Genomic DNA, 25,853 nt, shown 5'->3' with positions numbered 1-25,853 from the left:
ATCGATAATATGTTATGAGTGCGATAGCATATAACGATAGTTGAAGTAACATCAATACACACAATATACAAGGTTACAAAAGTTTAACCCAAGCTGAAAATAAATTAGCTTTGTAGGACTGCGTGAAAATTATAATTAATCCAAGAAAAATCAACAAGGCATTTTATTTGTCCGACAAACGTTCCCATTTTTATTGATAGTTTATGAAATCATATATACATTTTTTAAAATAGTGACGTACATGCTAGAGCGAAACAGTTATCGAAATATCGTGTCAGTGTTGAAACATCGATAGGTACTCAAATAAGGTGTGTCGAATGAAATTTTCCATTCATATTTCATTCTATTGTTGCTTTTGGGTGAGTTTGGTCGATGTTATTTTCGTTGAGGCACGGACTTTCACTTTCGCATATAATTTGAGACGCAATAAATTTTTAAACTCGTCAATATTAAAAATAAATCAGTTTAGCTGGCGAACAATTGAATTGAATTCATTTTTTGGTAGGTCATATTGCTAAAATTTCATCAATAAACGTAAAACCTGAAGTGTATCCGGATAAAAGAAAAAAAAGCCACCTGGGGGCGTGGATGTGTCGTGCAAAATTTGCATAAAGTTGATTTAATTTGTTAGTTCTTTCATTTCAAGTGGAAAATATTGGTATTGTATCGTTAAAACATAAATTTTTTCGCATATTGCGTATTAGTGAGAAATTTCTGTGAAAAATCAATATGGCGTCGATGACGCGTCTACGTGGCTACGGCACGGCGCTGCCAACTCCTTTAAATTAAGAATATCTCGAACAAAAATGTTTATTTGCAGCTAGGAGGCTACATAAAACAATTCAAGCGCGCGTTCATTAAAAATGTTCCAATAAAAATTTTTTGAGAAAAATATTTAATCACATCTGCAGATGAATGGTTAATTTCAATGCAGGGTTGCATGTTCATTTGAAGTATCGATTGCGATTAGTCGATTGGTTCCATCACTGCGTAGTTGACAAGAGCATTAGAACGCGAAACACGTTTTTTTGTTGGAAGCGGACTGCTGATGAAATTGGTCAAATCGAAAAACATACAAATATTAACTTGAATACAACAATTGAAGGCCATTGGTGCTCGTTTGGCAAATAAATGGACATGGATCGTACATATGCAAGATTATTTAGCATATGGTTATTATAACAATTTATTGCGTCGCTAGGTAGCGTTGTTGCAAAGTGTAGTTGAATATTATTTGTATATGTATGTGCACAAATACTAAGTGACGTTTTCTACGATTTTAGATCTGAATTTATAAAGATTGCAATTTGATGGCCTAAATTGGTGCATTACGTAATCTTCGTGGTGTTTGTATTTCTATAATTTACGCACGCACGAATCGACGCTTGCGTTAGAAAGAGACGACAGTAGTGCATTTTCTATTTGGCGTTGCCATATAGTTTTTAAAAAAAGAAGTAAAGTATGGTGAGTTTGTAATAATGTTTTAATCGAGTTTGATTTATTTAATTAATGAAATTTTAAAATAATTGCAGCCGCGCATAGTGCCCTTACAGTTATTAAAGTGCCTGCGGGTGCTTTTAGATACCAATGGAGGTATACTAAGTGCGACAGAAGTAAAACGGATAGCGGGGTAAGTTGTCACATGTGCAAAAAAAAAAAAAAAAAAAACACCAAGCGCCCTCTAGCGTTAGTTTTCCTTACTTATTTATTTTTTCTGGTGGATTTTTATAGGTTGATGACGAAATACTCAAAAAAGCTGGTATCTAAGTGCGTTTACGTGCAGATCTTAAAGTCGACCAAAACAGAACTGCTGGGCGACTTTATGACAGTTGGCGGATGGGGTCTGGTATGCACCTGGCTAAGCGATGCGATACGAACAATGAACTGGCCACTCGTACAAGAGATACTTGAATTGTTGCTACTTTCCCCTGTTGATGTAAATAGATTAAAAATAAACTCGGCGCCCATTTTGGTCAAAGGGCTGTGCAAAGATGGGGGCAATGAAGGTAAGTGTCACTTCACTAGATCTATAAACCAAATGGCTGTATAACTGACTAATCTGGTAATATGGCAATTTGCCCTTGTTCCTCCTTTTTTATATTTTTTGCTCATTTTAGGCGTACGGATACTGGCGAAGCGGTTGGTTGAGCAGTGGTTAAAGATTGTTACGGAGAATCCTAGCGGCACAACAGCTACCACAAGTTCGCCCGCGGGGGCAGTCGAGTCACAGCAGACGACAGCGTTAGTAGCCAGGGATACGTCGGGATCGGATCTGAAGGACACGAATATGGAGCACAGCTCGTCGGACAGCACGGACAGCGGCAGCGGCGGTGCGACCGTCAAACAAAACTACACGATTACCTCCTCGGCTGAGCGCAAGCGCAATATAGTTATAACAATCAAAACTGTTGACAAATCTGCCTCTACGTTAACAACGGCAGATAGTGTATATAACGATGACGATAGTTCCTTACCAGCATCTGAGGCTGGCTCTGAGTCCAAAGGGACCGAGCCGAATGCCCATTTAGCCAGTTCAGAGAAATCGAATTTAGATGATAGTAGTACAACGGCAGATTCAAAGCTTGATGACGAGTCTGATAAGAAGCATAAGAGTGCTCGGGACAAGAGTAGAAGTAGATCGGAGAAAGACCGTGACAAGGATAAAAAATCGTCCAGCAGTCACAGGTCCTCTTCGTCTAGCCATAAGTCGTCTTCGTCTTCCTCCAAGAGCTCGTCGAAGGGTTCATCATCTTCGTCCCATCGCAGCTCCAGCGATAAGCATCGTGACAAAGACAAGGCACGATCAAGTTCCAGTTCGAGCTCAAGCAAAGATAAGGATCGAAAGGAGGGTTCTAGCTCATCCTCGACGGCGACATCTTCATCTAACAAGCACAAATCCTCTAAATCATCGTCGTCATCGTCATCCTCCTCTTCGTCGAGCTCTAGCACCTCCAAAGATCGCAATCGCGATAAAGACAAAGAGAAGTCGTCGTCTTCGACGGCCACCAGGAAGGAGAATGAAAAAGACAACAAACTAATGCCACCGCCCGCATCCTCCGAAAAGAAAACTAAAGATGGTGAATCCGATGTACAAAAGGCCAAATCGATATCCATACCCAATAGAAAGGCCTCGATATCGATAGAAATACGCCGTGATAACGAAAAGACGGCCACAGTCAAGACGTATCAGTCCAAATTTCGTTCCCATGGCCTCACCGAGGAGGCGCCACCCCCACCATCGCGCAAAGGCCTTAAGAAGCCCACATCTTCGACGACGCCAACAATACCACCAACGATTCTGCCCCCAGCGACGGCACTGAAGCGTCCATCGCCACCACCCCGGGATACGCCTGCCGAGAAGAAGCCCAAAATCGATATGAATCATGTGATTGGACATGTGGACCGGCCGGGATCGGTTAAGCTGATAGCGCCCAAAAAAAGTAAGCATCGTTCCAAAGAGCACGTTACTAATCCTCCTATTATCTCTTTACAGAAACTCTGTCGGTTTTTTGCTTTTGTTGTTTTGCTGCAATTTGACACGAACTTCTTGTGTGTGTATTTTTGTTGAAATCATTTTAAGGAGTTTAATTTTCGCTTGGGGTGGTTCATTAATTGATTGATTGGGCTGGGTTTGGGGCAAACTGCAAATCTTGATTAGACAAGTTTTGGATGCTTTTTGGTACAATCAATTATTTGGCCCGGATCGATCGATCGATTGTGCGCGCGGCGGGTCGGTCGGTCGGTCATTCAGTTATACTAGTTGAATTTTTGATTTAGTTTGTTGAAGCCTACCTGCAAATGGAAGGACAAAACGAGGAAGTCGCTGGTTGCCGGCGCAGCTCTGATCAGCGGCGGGGCACACGACGATGTGGCAGGCCGGATGGGCCCCAGCGGCAAGACAGAGCCCAATTGTACGGCGCATGCGCTCCTCGGAAAGCTGGCGCGGCGGCAAGTCGGCTTGGTGTTAAGTATTAAAACTCAACCTACAAAAAAAAAAAAACAACAACAACAACAGATAAAAACAAAACAAAAAAACCGAACATATATCTATAAATCTATGCAATACACGTTAATGATTTAGCTTATAAGGTATGTAGATGCAGCTTACTAACCTACTACATACAAAAAAAACAAAACAGAAAAACCAAAAATAAATACGACTTTCCTCTAGAAAAATCTACTTTTTCTATTGAAATAAAATATGATATGAAAACTATGATGATGCTGATGCTGATGATGATGATGATGATATATCTATATAAACATCAAACTTGAGTTGGCGTTTCTTAAAGTTTGGTAGCCAAAATGACGAGCACACACACACACGCTACAGTTGCCGCTGGCTATGATGGTCGCAACGATATTTTGACAAGCACCCAGCACTAACTTAAAAGATCTATAGTATATATATGAAAGCAAATGAAAATGGAAAACTGTGCTGTGTTGCATGTTCATGATGCTACCAAGGTCTGAGAACTTGGCCGTCTTTTCACTTGAGCTGGCCTTGCAACATGTGGCATATGCCCACGCGCTGTTGATCAGTTTGTTAATTAATTTTTTTTGTTTTTCTATTTTTTTTTCATTACTTTTCTTTTTGTTGTTGTTGATCAGCGTCTGCAAGGGGTGTACGATAGGTTTTGATGTTAATTTTTGTTTGATAGTTAAGCAAATCGGCTGCTTGTATATATTTTATATATACTATTCGAGCAGTTTTTGGGGGTCTGTGCAGAGGCTGCGCGTATTTTATATAGTTATATATATACTTATATAGATTCAGCTATATGGTATATAGTTAAAGATTTAGTCTTGCGCCAGGCACGTCGTGTTTTTTTTTTTTTATATATATAGCTTTCTACCAAATTAGCTGGGCATACAGGTATTTTGATAGTCCCCCTTTATCAGTTTCTTTTCGCAACAAAAGCAAAAACCCGAAGAGTGCGTAACGAACCCTAATTGCATTATATATTCTTTAAATTATTTCTTATTAATTCGTATTTATTGCTTGCAGTTTCAACTTTGGTGGAGACAAATCTATTCTCGGATGCTTTGGCGGCTTCCATAGAGCCCAAGAAGGTTGTTAAGCGTAAGCGGCTGAATGCGGCCGCATCTCCAACGGAAAAGGATGCGCCGCTGGCGCCGCTCAAATTCTATCAGGATACGCTGGACGAATCGAAGAGTGAGGACAAGTCCGATGATAGCACCAAGGAGAATGATGACAGCCGAACGGGCTCCCCGGGCAAGGACACAGATGCTGACGATGATGATATACCATTGAAGAAGGTCAAGGAGGACATTGAACAGAAGGTGCAAAAGGAGAAGTCGGCGGTGGAGAGCGGCGGTGCCGCTGGTGATGCCAGTCCGGACGATGCGGACGATACGCCCGAGGAGCCCAAAAAGCCTGGACCCGGCTGCGGACCGAATGGACCACCCGGCGTGCTAATGCTGCACCGACGCCGCGGACCCAAAAAGAAGCTCACCTGGCAGCCGGAAGAGAAACTGACGCAGATACGCTACTTTGAGGTGGACCGCTCAGAGCGTGTGAACGTGACGAAGCAGAGCTTCCTCGAAATGAAGAACATGGAGCGTTACAGTGAACGCGATGCGCTGAATATTGCGCGACGCGGCTTCGATGATATTATGGAGCCGCAAATGGAGTGGCGTCCACTGATCGAGGTGGCCAATGTGCCCGATCATCCCAACGGCAATCTATCCAAGCAGCGTATCGTGCAGGCGGAACGTGAGGCGACCACGTTGCGTGCGCTCTACTTCTCGCCGGACATGATACCCGACAGTGCTGCCGAGGCGGAACTGGAACCGCATTTCTCACACGACATTCCCATTATACCCATCGATGATTTGACGGGCAATCCGGACGCGGTCAATGACTACAGCTCACTGCCCTGGCCGGAGCCGAAGGGCTACAGTGCCGCCAGCAACGAGCTGGGCTACAATGATAACAGCATGAACAATATTATTCCCGGCATGAATCCCAATCTGTTGCCGCAGAATAATCCCTTCCAGCCGTTTGGCACCAATTACATGCCCAACGCGGGTAACATGCCACCGAATCCAAATCCACAGATGCCACTGAATATGCCACAGCCGGGACCGCCGCCAATTTGGCAGAATCCAATGGTGGCGGGCAGTCCCATGATGAATCCCATGAATGGACCACCGGCCGGCATGGAGATGAACAATCCGCCCGGTATGCCACCCAATTTTATGGGCAATCAGTTTGGCAGTCCAGTCGGTCCGTTTGGTGCGCCGCCCGGTTTCAATAATATGAACTTTCCGCCAATGATGATGAATGGACCCGGTCCGGGGCCGGGACCGGTGGGACCGGGACCTAATGGTCCCATGATGAACGGACCCGGACCCATGCCCAATGGCATGGGGCCCATGACGAACGGCGGCGGCGGCGGCGGGCCACGCAACAACAATCGCAAGAATAACGGAGGTGGAGGCGGCGGCAACTGGCGCAGCGGTGGCAACAATTTCCAGGACAATTCCGGCGGCAATTGGCGGTCAGCGGGCTCTGGCTCCAATCGTGGCGGGGGCGGTGGCAATAACAACAACAACACAGGCATTTGCAAACAATTCATGCGCGGACACTGTCACATGGGCAAGTCGTGCAAGTATGTGCATCCGCAAAAGAAGAGAATGTAGGACTCACCCGAATCTTCCGAGGAAGATTCGAAAGTATAGATCTCACAGAGCCTCACAGCTTTGCACACACCATACCCATGTATATTCAAATCTCTGCGATATGGTTTGTGATCCCGGCAACAAAAATCAAAACGGATCACGGACCACACGCTGCCCCCCAGCCAATGAAGACTGCAGCCTGGGTCGCCACGGAGGAGTACTGCCTCGCCGGCGCCCAACATTAGTTTTATACTGTACATACACACTTATATATATATATATATATATACATATACATATATGTATACTATGTTATCTATCCAATATCTATCATACATATATTTAGTGTAATGTAAAAAGTAGAAGAAACTCATTTCGAATTTCGTACATTTCAATTTTAATTTTTATTTGTAATTTGTATTCGTAAGCTAGCTTGTTAACAATAAAGACCAAGTCATATGAAGAAATTTAATACATATTTCGAATGCCAATATTTAAGATGTATCAAGTATTATATATTAAGCCTTCAAAATGTTCAGTCTTGGGTTTGTCTTATCATATCCGTCTTATCTTATTTGTTAAAATCCTAGTTATTTGTATTCACAATCGACAACAATGCAATATCTGATTTCGTTTACAATAGATGTACATATATTTAATTTAATATTTTTGTATATGTATGTCGAGTATTTAAAGTCTTATTTTATATAACAAGTTGATATACATATGTACCCCCTTCGACTCTTACGGAACACGACCATCGATTAGTGTTCAAAAATTACAAAACTAAAATATTTTCGAATTTTATCAAAAGCTGCGACGAGATTTTACATCTCATCCATACATACATATTGCACATCTGTATGCGGCTGCTTGTTTGCAATTATCATTTAAAATTTAACGGTCGCCATTCGGCATGTCACGTGTCGCAGAATTTCAACCAAATTCAAGTGAATTACCAGGCGAACAGCAATGCCAGCAGGTAGTCAAACGTCGGAGACTACAATTAAAACAGATTGTGCGCCGGCGCGCAATTGGTTATATATATGTAAAATGCTCGGTGTAATAACTGTAATCATCTTTTTGTTTTGGTTTCTAACTCACATTCGTCAATACATATAAAAAAAAGCATTGTCTAATAGTGATGCCAAGACACGCGAGTGATGCTGCGGATTTGGCTGCATAATACAATACCCGCCAAAACTAGCTATTTATTTTTACGAAAGGCTACAAATTTAAATACTCTCACGAGTCAAAAAAAAACATCTGCCCAAGATCAGACACAATTTACTAAACTTGTCGGCATTCTTTAAAATAAATGGCTAGTTTTAGCGGATACTGCATTATTCAGCCAAATACGGCGCATCACTTGCGTGCTTGCGCATCACTATATATTGACGAATATGCATAGAGGAATCAAAGCAAAAGGATAGTTACAGTTACTTATTTCGCCGAGCAGCCATAATGGATTTCCGCTTGACCAATGGCGCGCCGGCGCACAAACTAATTTTGTTCTGGTGTCTCGGACTTTTGGCTACCTGCTGGCATTTCTGTTCGCCTGGTAATTCAGTTGAATTTGGTTGAAGTTTTGTGACACAGCCGACATGCCGAATGGAATTTGGCGACCGTTAAATTTAAATATTAATTGCAACCATGCAACCGCATTTGAGTTAGATGTGAAATCGGTTTGATATCTCGTATGCTGCCAAGATAACCCCTGGATTATTCGATCTGTTAGGCACAGGACGGAGTTTGGAAGCGTATGACTTATATATGTATATAGCTTTTATCTTAAGTAGGACATAAAAGAAATTAAATGCATGCCAAATAAAGCTAAATATAAAATTAATATACGCCGATCGAGAAAATATATAGTTTACTCGACACCTGTGGATCACATGTCCGGTTGACAATAAAAATTGCAAAATTATAATTTGACAATATTTAGTCACATTAATATACTCCCACGAGTCCAAAAATATCATCTCCCCAAGATCAGACACAATTTACTAAACTTGTCGGCATTCTTTAAAATAAATGGCTAGTTTTAGCGGATACTGCATTATTCAGCCAAATCCGGCGCATCACTTGCGTGCTTGCGCATCACTATATATTGACGAATATGCATAGAGGAATCAAAGCAAAAGGATAGTTACAGTTACTTATTTCGCCGAGCAGCCATAATGGATTTCCGCTTGACCAATGGCGCGCCGGCGCACAAACTAATTTTGTTCTAGTGTATCGGACTTTTGGCTACCTGCTGGCATTTCTGTTCGCCTGGTAATTCAGTTGAATTTGGTTGAAGTTTTGTGACACAGCCGACATGCCGAATGGAATTTGGCGACCGTTAAATTTAAATATTAATTGCAACCATGCAACCGCATTTGAGTTAGATGTGAAATCGGTTTGATATCTCGTATGCTGCCAAGATAACCCCTGGATTATTCGATCTGTTAGGCACAGGACGGAGTTTGCAAGCGTATGACTTATATATGTATATAGCTTTTATCTTAAGTAGGACATAAAAGAAATTAAATGCATGCCAAATAAAGCTAAATATAAAATTAATATACGCCGATCGAGAAAATATATAGTTTACTCGACACCTGTGGATCACATGTCCGATTGACAAAAAAAATTGCAAAATTAAAATTTGACAATATTTAATCAGATTAATATACTCTCACGAGTCCAAAAATATCATCTCCCCAAGATCAGACACAATTTACTAAACTTGTCGGCATTCTTTAAAATAAATGGCTAGTTTTAGCGGATACTGCATTATTCAGCCAAATCCGGCGCATCACTTGCGTGCTTGCGCATCACTATATATTGACGAATATGCATAGAGGAATCAAAGCAAAAGGATAGTTACAGTTACTTATTTCGCCGAGCAGCCATAATGGATTTCCGCTTGACCAATGGCGCGCCGGCGCACAAACTAATTTTGTTCTGGTGTATCGGACTTTTGGCTACCTGCTGGCATTTCTGTTCGCCTGGTAATTCAGTTGAATTTGGTTGAAGTTTTGTGACACAGCCGACATGCCGAATGGAATTTGGCGACCGTTAAATTTAAATATTAATTGCAACCATGCAACCGCATTTGAGTTAGATGTGAAATCGGTTTGATATCTCGTATGCTGCCAAGATAACCCCTGGATTATTCGATCTGTTAGGCACAGGACGGAGTTTGGAAGCGTATGACTTATATATGTATATAGCTTTTATCTTAAGTAGGACATAAAAGATATTAAATGCATGCCAAATAAAGCTAAATATAAAATTAATTTACGCCGATCGAGAAAATATATAGTTTACTCGACACCTGCGGATCACAAGTCCGATTGACAAAAAAAATTGCAAAATTAAAATTTGACAATATTTAATCTGATTAATATACTCTCACGAGTCCAAAAATATCATCTCCCCAAGATCAGACACAATTTACTAAACTTGTCGGCATTTCTTAAAATAAATGGCTAGTTTTAGCGGATACTGCATTATTCAGCCAAATACGGCGCATCACTTGCGTGCTTGCGCATCACTATATATTGACGAATATGCATAGAGGAATCAAAGCAAAAGGATAGTTACAGTTACTTATTTCGCCGAGCAGCCATAATGGATTTCCGCTTGACCAATGGCGCGCCGGCGCACAAACTAATTTTGTTCTGGTGTCTCGGACTTTTGGCTACCTGCTGGCATTTCTGTTCGCCTGGTAATTCAGTTGAATTTGGTTGAAGTTTTGTGACACAGCCGACATGCCGAATGGAATTTGGCGACCGTTAAATTTAAATATTAATTGCAACCATGCAACCGCATTTGAGTTAGATGTGAAATCGGTTTGATATCTCGTATGCTGCCAAGATAACCCCTGGATTATTCGATCTGTTAGGCACAGGACGGAGTTTGCAAGCGTATGACTTATATATGTATATAGCTTTTATCTTAAGTAGGACATAAAAGAAATTAAATGCATGCCAAATAAAGCTAAATATAAAATTAATATACGCCGATCGAGAAAATATATAGTTTACTCGACACCTGTGGATCACATGTCCGATTGACAAAAAAAATTGCAAAATTAAAATTTGACAATATTTAATCAGATTAATATACTCTCACGAGTCCAAAAATATCATCTCCCCAAGATCAGACACAATTTACTAAACTTGTCGGCATTCTTTAAAATAAATGGCTAGTTTTAGCGGATACTGCATTATTCAGCCAAATCCGGCGCATCACTTGCGTGCTTGCGCATCACTATATATTGACGAATATGCATAGAGGAATCAAAGCAAAAGGATAGTTACAGTTACTTATTTCGCCGAGCAGCCATAATGGATTTCCGCTTGACCAATGGCGCGCCGGCGCACAAACTAATTTTGTTCTAGTGTATCGGACTTTTGGCTACCTGCTGGCATTTCTGTTCGCCTGGTAATTCAGTTGAATTTGGTTGAAGTTTTGTGACACAGCCGACATGCCGAATGGAATTTGGCGACCGTTAAATTTAAATATTAATTGCAACCATGCAACCGCATTTGAGTTAGATGTGAAATCGGTTTGATATCTCGTATGCTGCCAAGATAACCCCTGGATTATTCGATCTGTTAGGCACAGGACGGAGTTTGCAAGCGTATGACTTATATATGTATATAGCTTTTATCTTAAGTAGGACATAAAAGAAATTAAATGCATGCCAAATAAAGCTAAATATAAAATTAATATACGCCGATCGAGAAAATATATAGTTTACTCGACACCTGTGGATCACATGTCCGATTGACAAAAAAAATTGCAAAATTAAAATTTGACAATATTTAATCAGATTAATATACTCTCACGAGTCCAAAAATATCATCTCCCCAAGATCAGACACAATTTACTAAACTTGTCGGCATTCTTTAAAATAAATGGCTAGTTTTAGCGGATACTGCATTATTCAGCCAAATCCGGCGCATCACTTGCGTGCTTGCGCATCACTATATATTGACGAATATGCATAGAGGAATCAAAGCAAAAGGATAGTTACAGTTACTTATTTCGCCGAGCAGCCATAATGGATTTCCGCTTGACCAATGGCGCGCCGGCGCACAAACTAATTTTGTTCTGGTGTATCGGACTTTTGGCTACCTGCTGGCATTTCTGTTCGCCTGGTAATTCAGTTGAATTTGGTTGAAGTTTTGTGACACAGCCGACATGCCGAATGGAATTTGGCGACCGTTAAATTTAAATATTAATTGCAACCATGCAACCGCATTTGAGTTAGATGTGAAATCGGTTTGATATCTCGTATGCTGCCAAGATAACCCCTGGATTATTCGATCTGTTAGGCACAGGACGGAGTTTGCAAGCGTATGACTTATATATGTATATAGCTTTTATCTTAAGTAGGACATAAAAGAAATTAAATGCATGCCAAATAAAGCTAAATATAAAATTAATATACGCCGATCGAGAAAATATATAGTTTACTCGACACCTGTGGATCACATGTCCGATTGACAAAAAAAATTGCAAAATTAAAATTTGACAATATTTAATCAGATTAATATACTCTCACGAGTCCAAAAATATCATCTCCCCAAGATCAGACACAATTTACTAAACTTGTCGGCATTCTTTAAAATAAATGGCTAGTTTTAGCGGATACTGCATTATTCAGCCAAATCCGGCGCATCACTTGCGTGCTTGCGCATCACTATATATTGACGAATATGCATAGAGGAATCAAAGCAAAAGGATAGTTACAGTTACTTATTTCGCCGAGCAGCCATAATGGATTTCCGCTTGACCAATGGCGCGCCGGCGCACAAACTAATTTTGTTCTGGTGTATCGGACTTTTGGCTACCTGCTGGCATTTCTGTTCGCCTGGTAATTCAGTTGAATTTGGTTGAAGTTTTGTGACACAGCCGACATGCCGAATGGAATTTGGCGACCGTTAAATTTAAATATTAATTGCAACCATGCAACCGCATTTGAGTTAGATGTGAAATCGGTTTGATATCTCGTATGCTGCCAAGATAACCCCTGGATTATTCGATCTGTTAGGCACAGGACGGAGTTTGGAAGCGTATGACTTATATATGTATATAGCTTTTATCTTAAGTAGGACATAAAAGATATTAAATGCATGCCAAATAAAGCTAAATATAAAATTAATTTACGCCGATCGAGAAAATATATAGTTTACTCGACACCTGCGGATCACAAGTCCGATTGACAAAAAAAATTGCAAAATTAAAATTTGACAATATTTAATCTGATTAATATACTCTCACGAGTCCAAAAATATCATCTCCCCAAGATCAGACACAATTTACTAAACTTGTCGGCATTTCTTAAAATAAATGGCTAGTTTTAGCGGATACTGCATTATTCAGCCAAATACGGCGCATCACTTGCGTGCTTGCGCATCACTATATATTGACGAATATGCATAGAGGAATCAAAGCAAAAGGATAGTTACAGTTACTTATTTCGCCGAGCAGCCATAATGGATTTCCGCTTGACCAATGGCGCGCCGGCGCACAAACTAATTTTGTTCTGGTGTATCGGACTTTTGGCTACCTGCTGGCATTTCTGTTCGCCTGGTAATTCAGTTGAATTTGGTTGAAGTTTTGTGACACAGCCGACATGCCGAATGGAATTTGGCGACCGTTAAATTTAAATATTAATTGCAACCATGCAACCGCATTTGAGTTAGATGTGAAATCGGTTTGATATCTCGTATGCTGCCAAGATAACCCCTGGATTATTCGATCTGTTAGGCACAGGACGGAGTTTGGAAGCGTATGACTTATATATGTATATAGCTTTTATCTTAAGTAGGACATAAAAGATATTAAATGCATGCCAAATAAAGCTAAATATAAAATTAATTTACGCCGATCGAGAAAATATATAGTTTACTCGACACCTGCGGATCACAAGTCCGATTGACAAAAAAAATTGCAAAATTAAAATTTGACAATATTTAATCTGATTAATATACTCTCACGAGTCCAAAAATATCATCTCCCCAAGATCAGACACAATTTACTAAACTTGTCGGCATTTCTTAAAATAAATGGCTAGTTTTAGCGGATACTGCATTATTCAGCCAAATACGGCGCATCACTTGCGTGCTTGCGCATCACTATATATTGACGAATATGCATAGAGGAATCAAAGCAAAAGGATAGTTACAGTTACTTATTTCGCCGAGCAGCCATAATGGATTTCCGCTTGACCAATGGCGCGCCGGCGCACAAACTAATTTTGTTCTGGTGTCTCGGACTTTTGGCTACCTGCTGGCATTTCTGTTCGCCTGGTAATTCAGTTGAATTTGGTTGAAGTTTTGTGACACAGCCGACATGCCGAATGGAATTTGGCGACCGTTAAATTTTAAATATCAGTTGCAGACACAGTTGAGTGACATGCAATGGCTGCTTGGACCATTAGATTTGTTGGACACAGAACTCGGCGTAGTTTTAAAGAGTATGGCATAGATATTTATGTAGCTACTTTGTTAAAAAGGACATATATCTGTATTTTGATTTGATTGCATTTAAAAAAATGCAAATTTTAAATCAGCTAAAATTTAATGTAACTATATATCGATGGCAATCGATAGTTAGGATCTGTGCGAGTTGAAAGAGGTATATCACTCAAAAATCGGGTTTTATTTACCCGAGTTATGGTCATTGTTGTTAAATTGTTAAAAATATTAAATATTTGAATAATATGTAAATTTGACTTTAACCCGAGATATAGTTGTTTAAAGTATTGAAAATTAATTGCGGCAATTTGAAAATTTAAAATTTAGCATTTTTATGGCGGCAAAACAGTACAGTGTATTTAGCTGAAGGCGAATTAAACAAAATTAAACAAAAAATCAATGACACATATGTGTATGTGCATGTGTGTGTGTATTTGGGTATGCCTAGGTGGGGAGGTTGTCTAGTTTGTTGCACTTAACCTAAAATTTGTAGGGCTTCATTGACGCTGGCAGCTTGGATCACAGGTTTTCGAGTTCAGTTGCTGTCAGCTATTTCACCAGACGACACAAATTATTTTTGGAAACGTCATGAGGTTGTTCGGTTCGCTGCTGATTCTGTTCACTGTGGTCGCTGCGGGCAATGCGCTGAGCTTCACTGTAACTTCCAGAATTTATATGGACGTTAAGCACAAGAAGCAGCCACTGGGCCGGATCACGTTCGGACTCTTTGGCCAATTGGCGCCCAAGACGGTGGCCAATTTCCGGCACATCTGTCTACGGGGCATCAACGGCAGCAGCTATGTGGGCGCCACATTTCATCGGATCGTGGACCGGTTCCTGGTGCAGGGCGGCGATATAGTCAGCGGCGATGGCACTGGCTCCATCAGCATCTACGGCGACTTCTTTGAGGACGAGGACAAGGGCCTGGGCATTGAGCACAATCGTCCCGGCTACCTGGGCATGGCGAATCGTGGCCCCAACACGAATGGCTGTCAGTTCTATGTGACGACAGTTGGCGCCAAGTGGTTGGATGGCAAGCATACGGTCTTTGGCAAGGTGCTGGACGGCATGGACACTATCTATGCCATAGAAGATGTGAGTGGCGGAGAGGGATACATATTTGACTTTTGTTTTCTTAAAGCTAAGCTATTTGTTGCTTAAATTTAATGTAAATTTGCTTATTTTTAAATAATATCTACTTGTTTAATTTTGTTGTTGGTTGCAGGTCAAGACCGACACGGACGACTTTCCCATCGATCCGGTGATTATAACCAACTGCGGCGAGCTGCCAACGGAACAATTTGAATTCTATCCGGATGACTTTAACATCTTGGGCTGGATAAGGGCGGCCGGTTTGCCGGTGACCAGCTCCTTTCTAGTTTTACTCATTTTTCACTACTTTTTCCGTCAGCTTAACATGTATTGCTGATGCCCTTTTTGGCGCTTGTCTTTTTATTTATGCACATAACATTTAAATACGAAACATTGTCAGATTTAAAATAAAGAATATTCCCGCTAACTCAAGCCTTGATCACGCCCCGCAGCAGAATTGGCAGAGTGGGTCCCATGTGGAGCTGGAAACATGAAAGTTAAAAAGAAGGGTATTAAAAAATAACAAAAAAAAAAAAAAATAACCGCAGAAAGTAAGTTCGGTAGCCGAAGCGAAAGGCATACAAGATAATCAAGTGCCTTTATTTTTAGTAGAATAATTTATATTTCATGTATGAAAAGGTGTTCTCTGTTCTATGTAGGCATTTCTAGTTGCATTAAATGTCGCTCGTTTATTAATAAAAAATGTGTTTAACTATTCATTTTATGCTGATTAAATTATTCATTCAAGAGCTCCTTTCTGATTTTGCGACGAATCTACTAGAGTAATAGTTTATTGAAGAAAAACTCATATATCAACTCAAAGCTTCGAGCTGCAAATATATGATCTGTAGAGCAGAGATAGGTATCTGGAAGAAGTTTCACTGCAATAACTGCTCAGAGAGATCAGTTTACATAGGCACAGACAGACGGACAGGACTGATCGAAAATATCGGACAATATAGAAATCTATGCTCAGCAAGTTATATGGTAAAAACGGACTTACATCGATATATATATAGTCCACAATGCGCTGATCGAGCTCATAGTACTTGGACTCGGGCTTAAAGTAGCCAACCAGGCGCATATCGACGCCTGAGAAATTGGATAGATTTGCCGTATGAATCTTGGCCAGCGTGAAATGATGCTTGTGATCGGGATAAACGGAGAGATTTAGGCTATTGTAATACTCCTCGATCATGCGACGATCCTTGTCCGTAATATCGCGCTGATGCCGCACAAAGGCGTCGAAATCAAAGGAATGCGCATGCTTCAACTTGGGATTCGTATCTGCGTCCAATAAACGCTCCCACATGTTGCGATAGCCCTTGTTAAAGAACTCGGGCTCCGTACACTTCTCGGCCCAGTAGGTGAACTTCTTGTCGGGACTGTAAATACGCAAATATTAGACTTTAGCTAGAAATATAATTATTTTGGCTACTTACTGATTTTCCACGTTGAAGTCCACATAGAGCCCCGGAATACGTACGGCTGTGCGTGCGGCTGCTATCAGTTTGCCGGGTCCAAAGAAATGCAGACGCAATTCGAAACGCCTTAGGGTGTCCCGGGTCAGCGGACCCAGATCGAGGACATAGGCCAGCTGCTCGCAGGGCAGCGGCTGGACCGTGAAATGCCGGACATTGACAGGCAGCTTATAGCCCTGGGTCCGGGTCTGGCTCTCATAGCTGTTGTAGACCTTCTGATGTACCGAATATAAGTCGGGATTGTTGCGCAAACGATGTATGTAACGCTCCGTGACGAGCATCTGATTGAGCACCACGGCATTTGGCAGCTCCTGATTGTTATTGACCAGCACATAGGTCTTCACCATCTTGAAGAGCTGTATATCATGTTGGCGCTGCCTTTCGCTGGGCATATCCTCCTCGCTCTCGGACAGCTCGCTAAAATCGCAGCTCACCCGATCCTCCTGAAAGCCCTCCTCCTCGCCCAGGGCCGCCGGCTCTCTGTCTCGCTCTGTGATGCTCTTGAATATCTCGTAATTGTATATCTTACGCATGAATTCGTATTCCTCCAAAACCTCTGATATGCTCTGCTCCACCTTGGGCAGTGGCGTCGTTATATTCAAGACGGGCATGATGCCCTGGCCACGCAGCCGGAAAAAGCTGTACGCACTATTATTGATCATCACGCTGAATATGCGCAGAAAGTTCTCATTGAAGCCCAGAATGCCGGACACTTTGACCTTGCCCGTGCCCAGGGGCCCCAAAAACAGCGCCTCCTCCTGCATGAGTTTGGCATAGCCATCGATTAGTCGCGTCTCGTTGTTAGCTGGTCCCATCAAAAGCAATTGCAGCGGATATTTGGTCACATTGGAGATGCGGACAATGGTATTAAACGTCTCGTACCAGGGCTATAAGCAGATAGATATAGATTAAATAAAAAACGGATTGTCACAACGGCGGCAACATAATATGTATGAGTCGAGGGGTTTGATTGAGAGACAAAGGATCTAAATAGACTGAGAGTTATATAGTTCTACAATATTTACCCTGACATTCAGATAGATATTGTCCTTGTGGTATTTGATTTTCTGTACCAAATTGACAAGGGTCACCGACAAATACTCGCTCCGCCCGCCAATGACATCCAGCTGGAAGACGGACTTGACCTCATGGGAGCGACGTACATGCGGCAGATGTAGCAGGCATTCCTGATTCTCCATTTTCTTGACTTGGCCCACCTTCTCGTAGAAGTAAATGAAACGATCCGAGAAACAGTATTCGGAGGAGGGCTCCGACAGGTACTGGCTGGACTCAATATTCAGCCTATCCAAAATGTGATCGATTGTGTGCTGAACAAAGCTGGTGGAGCTGTGCCGATCGCTGTTGTCGAGCGACTCGGGCAACATATCGTTCATGGGTATGTGGAAGCGTCGACGGCTGAGATCGAGCTCGTTGATGATCTCATCGATGATCTCCAATATGAGGCTGCCATTTTGTTGCTCGCTGTGGAACTGGCAGCGACATTGCTGATAGCGCAACGTCATGTTCTGCTCCTCCTCGCAGGTGAAATTGTATTCCAGCGTGCGCAGGATCTCGGACAGCACTTCGGCGACCACATCGACTGAATTATCGTCGCCAATGTAATGCTCCGATTCGTCGATGCGACGCCACTTAAAATCGGCGGTGGTGCAGCCGTGATTGATGATAACCACATTATGATTAAACGGACGACCACGATCAAAGAGCACCAGGTCTGGCTGTATGATATTGATTTCGGGCACCAGCACATTGAGCCGCAGCGACAGATATTTATGCTTTTTGCCCTGAGCATAGACATTGATGCGACCCTCGACCAGCTTGCAGAAGATCTGCTTCATTGTCGACTTGTTGAGGCTGACGAAAATCTCCTTCTCCTCGCGACTCTTCAAAGACACTTGGATTTGCCTCTCTAACGTGTGCTCATAGAGTTCTTTGATGCGGAATGGACCCACCACCTCCAGGACTACCTCATCTATGGGCAGGTTCACCAGACTGATCAGGTTGGCTGTGCGCATCTGTGGGCGCTCTTTGAGCGGATCATTGGGCTGGAAATTGAAGTTGAGCTGCTTGCGATCCCAGGTCAATTGGCATTCGCCAAACTGCGCCTTGATTGTCATGCGTATCACTTGTTTGCGCTGCGGATATTTCATGTCTGTTACGACCATCATGAAGTCGCAGAAGTAGAGACCCTCCTCGTAGCTGGTCATCATTATCTCCATGTTATCCTCACTCTCGGCTGGCACCTCCAGCAGCTTGGGCTGTAGATCGAAACGTGCCGTCAGCGGTTGGTTAACACAGGCACTCGTCTTCTTGGCCGGGCTGTAAGTGGTTAGCCGGGTCACATTTAAGCGGTAGGAGCGATGTCCCAGATTGGTCAGCTTCACCGGAAATCGATAGCGATAGATATTGGCCATAAAGTTTTCCTTGGTGTCCGTAAAGAGTAGACCCGCATCGAAGCCCTCTTTAATGTTGGGTTCGAAGTAAATGGGCACTCCCTCCACCAGAAAGGTAATTGGTATTTCCATGACATTGTCAAACTGCAAGTCTATATATAATGTGTTCGTATATAGATCTGGATCGGGAAACATTGACACCAAGGTCGTGTACATGCTCTGACCAGTGGGCGCCAACTTGCCGCCGCGCGTTGTCAGATGCTGAAACTCGATGTCTTTCTGGGGGTAATGCGTAATATTTGTGTACATTCAAACAGGTATTCTATAACGGAATTATATCTGATTCTAGCTAATATAAAAGAAAGCGAGGTGTTTCGCGCAAAAAAATTTGAGCTCGCTTCAAACTTGAATATTTTGTTCGAGCGCGAACATGTTGCTGACTCTAGCAGGTCGAGCATGTCTTAAAGTTCGGCGAGTCGAGTATTTAAACAGCAGAATGAATGGAATTCTCTTATTATACACTTACCAATTTCATGGAGAGGATTGTTATGGTTGGCGAGCAATTTTCTATATATATATGAAATTTGTTGAGCTCAAAAACCTGCAGACGTACGTGCACAGCTTTCGGTGTAACGCATATTTCGGTGGGCAATACATTTGCAAACAAATGAAATGGATAGGGATGTGGACCGCCGACAATTCGTAAAAGACCCGAGAGCTTGTTTGTGCCGAGCACACGGAAAGTGATCAAACATTTGCCAACCACATGCGAGTTCGAGCCAATGTAGAACTTCCAGTTGCCATCCCGAAAATTCATTTCCTTTGGCTGTGTGTGTAATTAATATCGGTTAATATTTTCATTCTTGAAACCCTTCTTTTGTTAACTTACAACCACATCATAGTGTATAAATCCGCCGACTTTGGATGTGTTCCAGAATTCCATATCAAACGAATACTCCTCACCGGCATAGATAATGCGACCGGTCAGATCGACACAGTTCTCCCAAGTGATATCCGGCGTGCAGCAGTTGTACTCGAACCAGAGCTTCGAGCAAAGGAATTCCGACCTGATTAGCGTCTTAAGTTGCTGTTCATCCGTGGATTCAGATGTATCCATGGGCGTGGCCGGACAGATGCGCACGCTCAACGATCGATGAAAGTAGCCAACGCGATTCGGTATAACCAATATGGTAATGCTGCGTCCAGTGTTGGGTCTCAGATAGATAATCTCGTTGTCGCAATACACCTCATTGGGATCACTCGGTATGGCATTCCAGTCGAGGAATATGAAGCTGTTATGCTTCTTCATAATGCTAAAGTAATTCGTCTCTAAGAGACTGCTTAGAGCCTCGTGTATGACACGCTTGTCCGTTTCCGATTTGTCGAAAATCTTCTGTCTCTTTAGAGTTTTCAGCAGATGGGTAGCCAATACAGGAACCGGCTCTGTAAGACAGAAATTAATTAAGTCAGTTTGAAGTAGGTCAAATAGATAACTCAGAAACACCGAAGCTTAAATATCAGATGTTCGGAATATGGAGTAATAATTCCAAGCTGGTAGACTTCTTCTCATAGAATCAGACGGACAGATAGTTTCGTAATATAGAGAAATGTTTCGGATTACCTATGATGTCCTCTTCGAACTGAAGGCTATAAACGGATTCGTTGATCGTGAGTGACTTCTCGGATAACATATCGGGCTCGACGGTAGATAGCTCAATTTTTTCATTGACATCATAATTTGGGCCGCGTAGATCCTCGTGTACTTGTTGCAAATGTTTAATGGGATCTCGTATCGTGATGGGCAGCATTTCGGTGGAGTCGCGTATGTTAAAGACCAAAGGCTGTTCTGAGCCATCGTCCGTGGCAGTCACCTGCATGGTGATAGGCACGGCCAGAGGATTCATAAGTAGCATTAAGCGTTTTTGGGGCACAGCAAAGGGTATGCTGCCAAATTCGACAAGCTGTGGAAATGTGCGCAACTGAACATGTTGGCCAACGCCCCTGCAGAGAGAGAGGGAGAGAGAGAGGGAGAGAGAGAGATAGAGAGAGAGAAAGAGAGAGAGAGAGGAATGGAAGGTTGAAATTTAAGGCACAAATAGAGCTCTGGATTGGTCAACCTACTTGTTGCAAACTTTGAAGCCGATTGACTCTAGCGAAGGTTGAACAAAAAACTCACCAAACCCAAAGAAATTCTTACAAACGAAGTTTGAGCTGCTTGAGTTCGCAACAAGTTTGAGTCTGAAGCGAGTTCGAAAAGCTCGAACCTATTTTTCGGTGGATTTGTCTCGACTCACTCGACCGAAATAACTGTTCGAGTATTCGAAAGATTCTTCGGTTGACCCGATGCAGAGCTCTAGTTGGAGAGTCGATCGAACTAACTTTATGGTAACAGTATAATACGCGCCGTATTCCACCTTAAAACGCAGCGTCACAAAGAAACGTGACAATACAATGGTGAAGAAGGATACGTGAAAGATGCCACGATCGCATGGCTCCAAAACGAAACCCTCTAATGGCGTAACACGAACTCCACAGTCTTCCGGTTCCAGGCAATCCTTGTACTTGACTCTGGCAGGTACCCCTGAAGAGAGTGCGATGTTATAATTTTGGGAACTGGAGCGATAGCTCGCTTACCGACCATCCACATTTAAGATTTTGATGAAGGCGCAATGCTCCTCCCCCAAATAGATCTTACGAAAGTCAATTACTTTCGGAAACACCTCCAACTCAATGCCAGCGATCTCCCCCTCGGCGACTATATAATGGGATTGCATGCATTCGCTGAAGTCCGTGAAACAGAAATTGATTTTGGTGCGCTGCAGAAATGGCGGTTCCTTATTTTCGGAAAAGGGCTCTTCACCGGCGACGGGTCGGAATATGAGAATTATCTCGTATGAGTCCAGCGACTCCAGTTCCGTCGGTGCCTCCAATCGAAAGTGAGAGGCAGCCGATTCCGAATATGATAGACTACCGCTTTGGCGCAGTTCGTCAAAATCGTAGAGAAGCACGCTGTGCATGCTGATGGCCGACTCGAGTAGCTTGTCCGATATTTGTGAATGTTCCGATATGTCGTCCGACTCACTTTCATAAATTTCTTCTTCTGATTTTGGTGCGGCATAGAAGGAGGTGCTCATCAGGACTGCATGGGGGCTCTCGTTGCATATGGTTATCGTGCGCTGGATTTCATCGCCAAATTTGTTCAGGCCAAACGATATGTAGCCTCGGTTTATGTACACGTTCATCGACATGGGCACATACTTGAAGATCACCAGCTTGGGTGGACCTGTAGAAGGGGGTTGGCTGTATATTGTAGATCAGCCCTGCAGGCAATTACAATTCTCTTTCTCTCTCTCTCTGTCGGTCTTTTGATACATACTCACACCAAATTTAACATTGAAGAAGCCCTTGTATTCCTGCAGATTCTTTGGATCAAATTTGATCAATAGCTTAAGGTAGTCGTGCGGCACTATCACGTTTTTATTCAAAGTGTGCAGGATGATACCCTTAAAACTACTGCAAATTATCGAAAAAAGAAAATAATGTTCGTTAAATTTGCATAGTTTAAGTTTAAGCAAAACTTACTTTCGGTATTTCACGGTAATGGGATCTTTGGTTGGATTGTACATTATTAGTTCATAATGCGATCTGTCCCTGGGCACGGTAGGGGGCAGGGTTATGTGCTCACAAACAAACGGCTCGGTCATATTTTTCAAGACTGTGGATGAATTTTGAAATTAACATTAGAACTATAGTCGAGAGAGCTCGAATGGGAGTTACCCTGTAGCCAGATCTTATGTGAATAAAAGATCTCATTAGAGAAAAATTCGCGTATTAATAATTCGAAACGCAAGGGAAAGGGGGAAACAACGATACTTATCGGAAGTTATATCAATGGGTAACGGTGTTTATCGCAAGAGATATTTGTCAAAAACGATAATTACTTTAAATAATATTTATCAAAATAGTTATTAATTAAGTGTCGATAAATATCGATTTTCGAAAAGTATCGTGCACATCTATTAAATCGATCGATCACAATTATATATATATATATAATATTGGATCGAATATAGCTTTATAAACCTATATGCCATCTCACTTAACTTCTGGTTACAGGGTATTATCGGGATATTACTCCACCATTTACCGATTATGGGCACTTGAAACGTTATGTTCGGATGAAAGGAATGAATTAATATGTGACGTGGCCGATTTATGTTCTTAGACGTTTTGCTGCGAATGTTGATCTTCACATTGAGTACCTTGTCTGTCTCAATAAAACGATTCAGTTCGGGTTGTAGTATCACAATTGTGGTATCGCTGGGACTATCCGTAGTAATCGTGATTTTACGTTGATACTAGGATGAGGTGAATGCAAATAGTACGAATGAGTATAAACATTTAATATATATAATACCAGTCCAGTGTTTCGAATCGCTATGTTTAAGCCGTATGTTGAATTCTTTCGAAAGGCCTTCTTTTGTATTATCAATCGCGGCGTAATATGCAGACTGTCCACCAGATTGCCATATTCACTGTAGTCTGTGAAAGGATTAATGGTATATACACATGGGTACAATCGTATGTGGGTGAAAACTTACACGTTTTGGCAATGCAACAGCCGTAGGCCTTCGAACGTGTACTGCGATACGATGGCGGAGCTCGGGGCTCGTTATCCTCAAAGCTATCTTCATAGCATTCCTCAGACACTTCGGTACCATTTGTGCTAACAGTTCGGGATTCTGGCTTGTTAGAAACACGTGCTGTTGTGCACGTATCCATTTTTCATATTATTTTCATTGAAACTCTAAACAAGCATTTGTTTGTGTATTTTGTGTCACTTAATACTTACTTACTAAATGGTCGAGTGTTTTATTCCCTACTCTCTCTCTCTCTCTCTCTCTTTCTCTCTCTCTCTCTCTAGATGGTTTCCACTCATTTTCCGCACGTGGCAATGCCTTGCAATGTGCAAGCTTCAAATATTATTACACTTTGCTTTCAATAATTAAATTTGTTGCCAATTCTTTTCTTTTTTTTTTAAATGAAGGGAAAATATTCTTTGAGTGTACATACAGTTTTATATACTTATATTCTAGTACCTACTGCTGTAGGCTGATGTTTCTATGCATTTGATTCTTGCTCGGAGCACATGATTGTGACATTCTCTTAACGAAACACGGACATCAACACACATGCACAGAGATTTTTGGCAAAGGCATAGACAATCTCATGTTACGTATACGCCCCGTTGTTGTTTGGGAAAACAATTTCAATTTGGCAAAACTCAACGCAGCGTGTGACCAACAAAATGTCGAACGTATTGGGCAGGCCAAAGACATGGCTCAGACTGCCTTGGCATCGGGCACAAATATGCAGTCGCAGCAGCTGCCAATGCAGAAACAAAGTCGTTGCGAGCCTTATTTATTTGTTGGTCCCGTTTCGTTGATCGGTTCATTCCTGCATTTGGCAAAAGGCGAAATGTCCTTTTGTGCAAAATTAATGATATGGGGCCAGGCCAGGGAAGCGTGTTGGAACCGAACCGACGTGCGGTTAGCTTGGTTCGACTGGCCTCGTCTATTGCCATTCTTATTGTCAAACGGACGCAAGTAAAACAAATAAGAGGGCAACAGTCGGCAATGATCGACTAGCAGTTACCCTGAACTCAGCAAACGAGAACTCTTTATAAAATTGTCGGAAAATGTTCGACATTTGCAAAAAGTGAAAAATGTTGGGCATGTTTAGATAACCGACATACATTTGAACACTCTAGATCATATATATAGTATCGATACTTATCGATTTCATGCAAGCGGATAAGCTATCGATAATTTAAACTAAACTTGATCTGTTCAGGTAGTCTTCTTCTCCCTCTGTCTCCCTTTCTCTGTCGTCTCTTATAAATAATAAAAAGGGACGGACATACAGATAGGCAGACATTTTAGAGGAATATTATACATCAGTTATCTGGTAGACAAAGCCTCCACTTACCTATCGCATACATTTAAAAAAAAACAATATACCCTGTTTTGCCAATTTTCAATGAGTTCAGGGCATAATAAAAAATCGGCCCCAAAGCCAATGCAACCGCAAAACGAACAAATAAAATTGAAAGCAAGGCAAAAGGATGTGCCAAAGGATAGCAAACTATTTTGCATGTGTTGCCACCCCCGCCCACCTCTTGTTTGTGTGCACCCCCCCCCCATCCACCTCTGCCAGTCCAAACTGTGGGCGTGTTTGAGCTCGTCGTTCGTCGCACTCGCACCCTGTGTTTATTATCGCCGGCAAAGCGCTTATAAATCACGCCACTTCACATGCACCCGAACAGCACGAACAGGACGCCAGGGCACAAGGACTCCGAGGCACAGATAATGGAAGGCCACTGTCCACACATGTCAGGTTGCGGTGTCGGCGGTCGGCGGTCGCCGTAACAAGATACCCGAAAATTGCAGAGTCTTTCAATGCATGCTGCAATGCCGGCCCGATACGATGAAGAGAAATGTGAGCTCCTACTCCGGATATAATGACAAAGAGCAGCGACTTCTGTTCGTGTTCCGCAAATGCTTGCCGAGGGTATTCCAATTTCATCGCGATATGTGTGACTGTGAGTGACTCTGAGATTATATGGTCATCATAGCTGGGTGCAGACTGTACCCCACAGTCCGTCAGTTAAGTTATTCTGTTGAAACCAGATACTGTTGTATACTTTTAATGGTAACTATTAAGTCCAATAATTAGATTGGAAT

General features: G+C 42.1%; 3 protein-coding genes across 8 annotated transcripts; 2 read left to right on the top strand and 1 right to left on the bottom strand.

The window, feature by feature from the left end:
* Nucleotides 1-914: 914 nt before the first annotated feature.
* On the top strand, nt 915-7,069 carry LOC115765865 (serine/threonine-protein phosphatase 1 regulatory subunit 10). The gene is made up of 6 exons (XM_030709595.1): nt 915-1,201; nt 1,284-1,464; nt 1,533-1,630; nt 1,732-2,006; nt 2,118-3,440; nt 5,009-7,069. Exons 2-6 carry the CDS (start codon nt 1,462-1,464, stop codon nt 6,664-6,666), a joined length of 3,357 nt encoding a protein of 1,118 aa, XP_030565455.1. The 5' UTR covers nt 915-1,201; nt 1,284-1,461; the 3' UTR covers nt 6,667-7,069.
* Nucleotides 7,070-14,505: 7,436 nt separating this feature from the next.
* LOC115765870 (peptidyl-prolyl cis-trans isomerase, rhodopsin-specific isozyme) lies at nt 14,506-15,636 on the top strand. The gene is made up of 2 exons (XM_030709607.1): nt 14,506-15,221; nt 15,352-15,636. The coding sequence occupies exons 1-2, from the start codon at nt 14,715-14,717 to the stop codon at nt 15,553-15,555; spliced, it is 711 nt and encodes a 236-aa protein (XP_030565467.1). The 5' UTR covers nt 14,506-14,714; the 3' UTR covers nt 15,556-15,636.
* LOC115765868 lies at nt 15,549-23,936 on the bottom strand. Of its 6 annotated transcripts, XM_030709600.1 has the most exons (14): nt 23,712-23,932; nt 23,528-23,652; nt 23,258-23,468; nt 22,693-22,825; nt 22,487-22,623; nt 21,749-22,393; nt 21,490-21,691; nt 20,732-21,111; nt 20,000-20,553; nt 19,637-19,936; nt 17,725-19,389; nt 16,661-17,586; nt 16,222-16,603; nt 15,549-15,700 (listed from the first exon to the last, which is right to left on the bottom strand). In XM_030709600.1, the coding sequence occupies exons 1-14, from the start codon at nt 23,890-23,892 to the stop codon at nt 15,647-15,649; spliced, it is 5,895 nt and encodes a 1,964-aa protein (XP_030565460.1). In that variant the 5' UTR covers nt 23,893-23,932; the 3' UTR covers nt 15,549-15,646. The 6 variants fall into 6 exon arrangements, with proteins under 6 accessions (XP_030565460.1, XP_030565464.1, XP_030565462.1 ...); XM_030709604.1 differs by lacking the exon at nt 17,725-19,389 and having other exon boundaries at nt 23,712-23,931; XM_030709606.1 differs by lacking the exons at nt 15,549-15,700; nt 16,222-16,603; nt 16,661-17,586 and having other exon boundaries at nt 19,162-19,432; nt 23,712-23,936.
* Between the last annotated feature and the right edge of the window lie 1,917 nt (nt 23,937-25,853).

This window comes from Drosophila novamexicana, unplaced genomic scaffold (assembly GCF_003285875.2).
Source record: "Drosophila novamexicana strain 15010-1031.04,08,12 unplaced genomic scaffold, DnovRS2.1 tig00001059-arrow-arrow-pilon, whole genome shotgun sequence".
Classification (NCBI taxonomy): domain Eukaryota; kingdom Metazoa; phylum Arthropoda; class Insecta; order Diptera; family Drosophilidae; genus Drosophila; species Drosophila novamexicana.
This window is presented reverse-complemented; position numbering and strand designations above follow the sequence as displayed.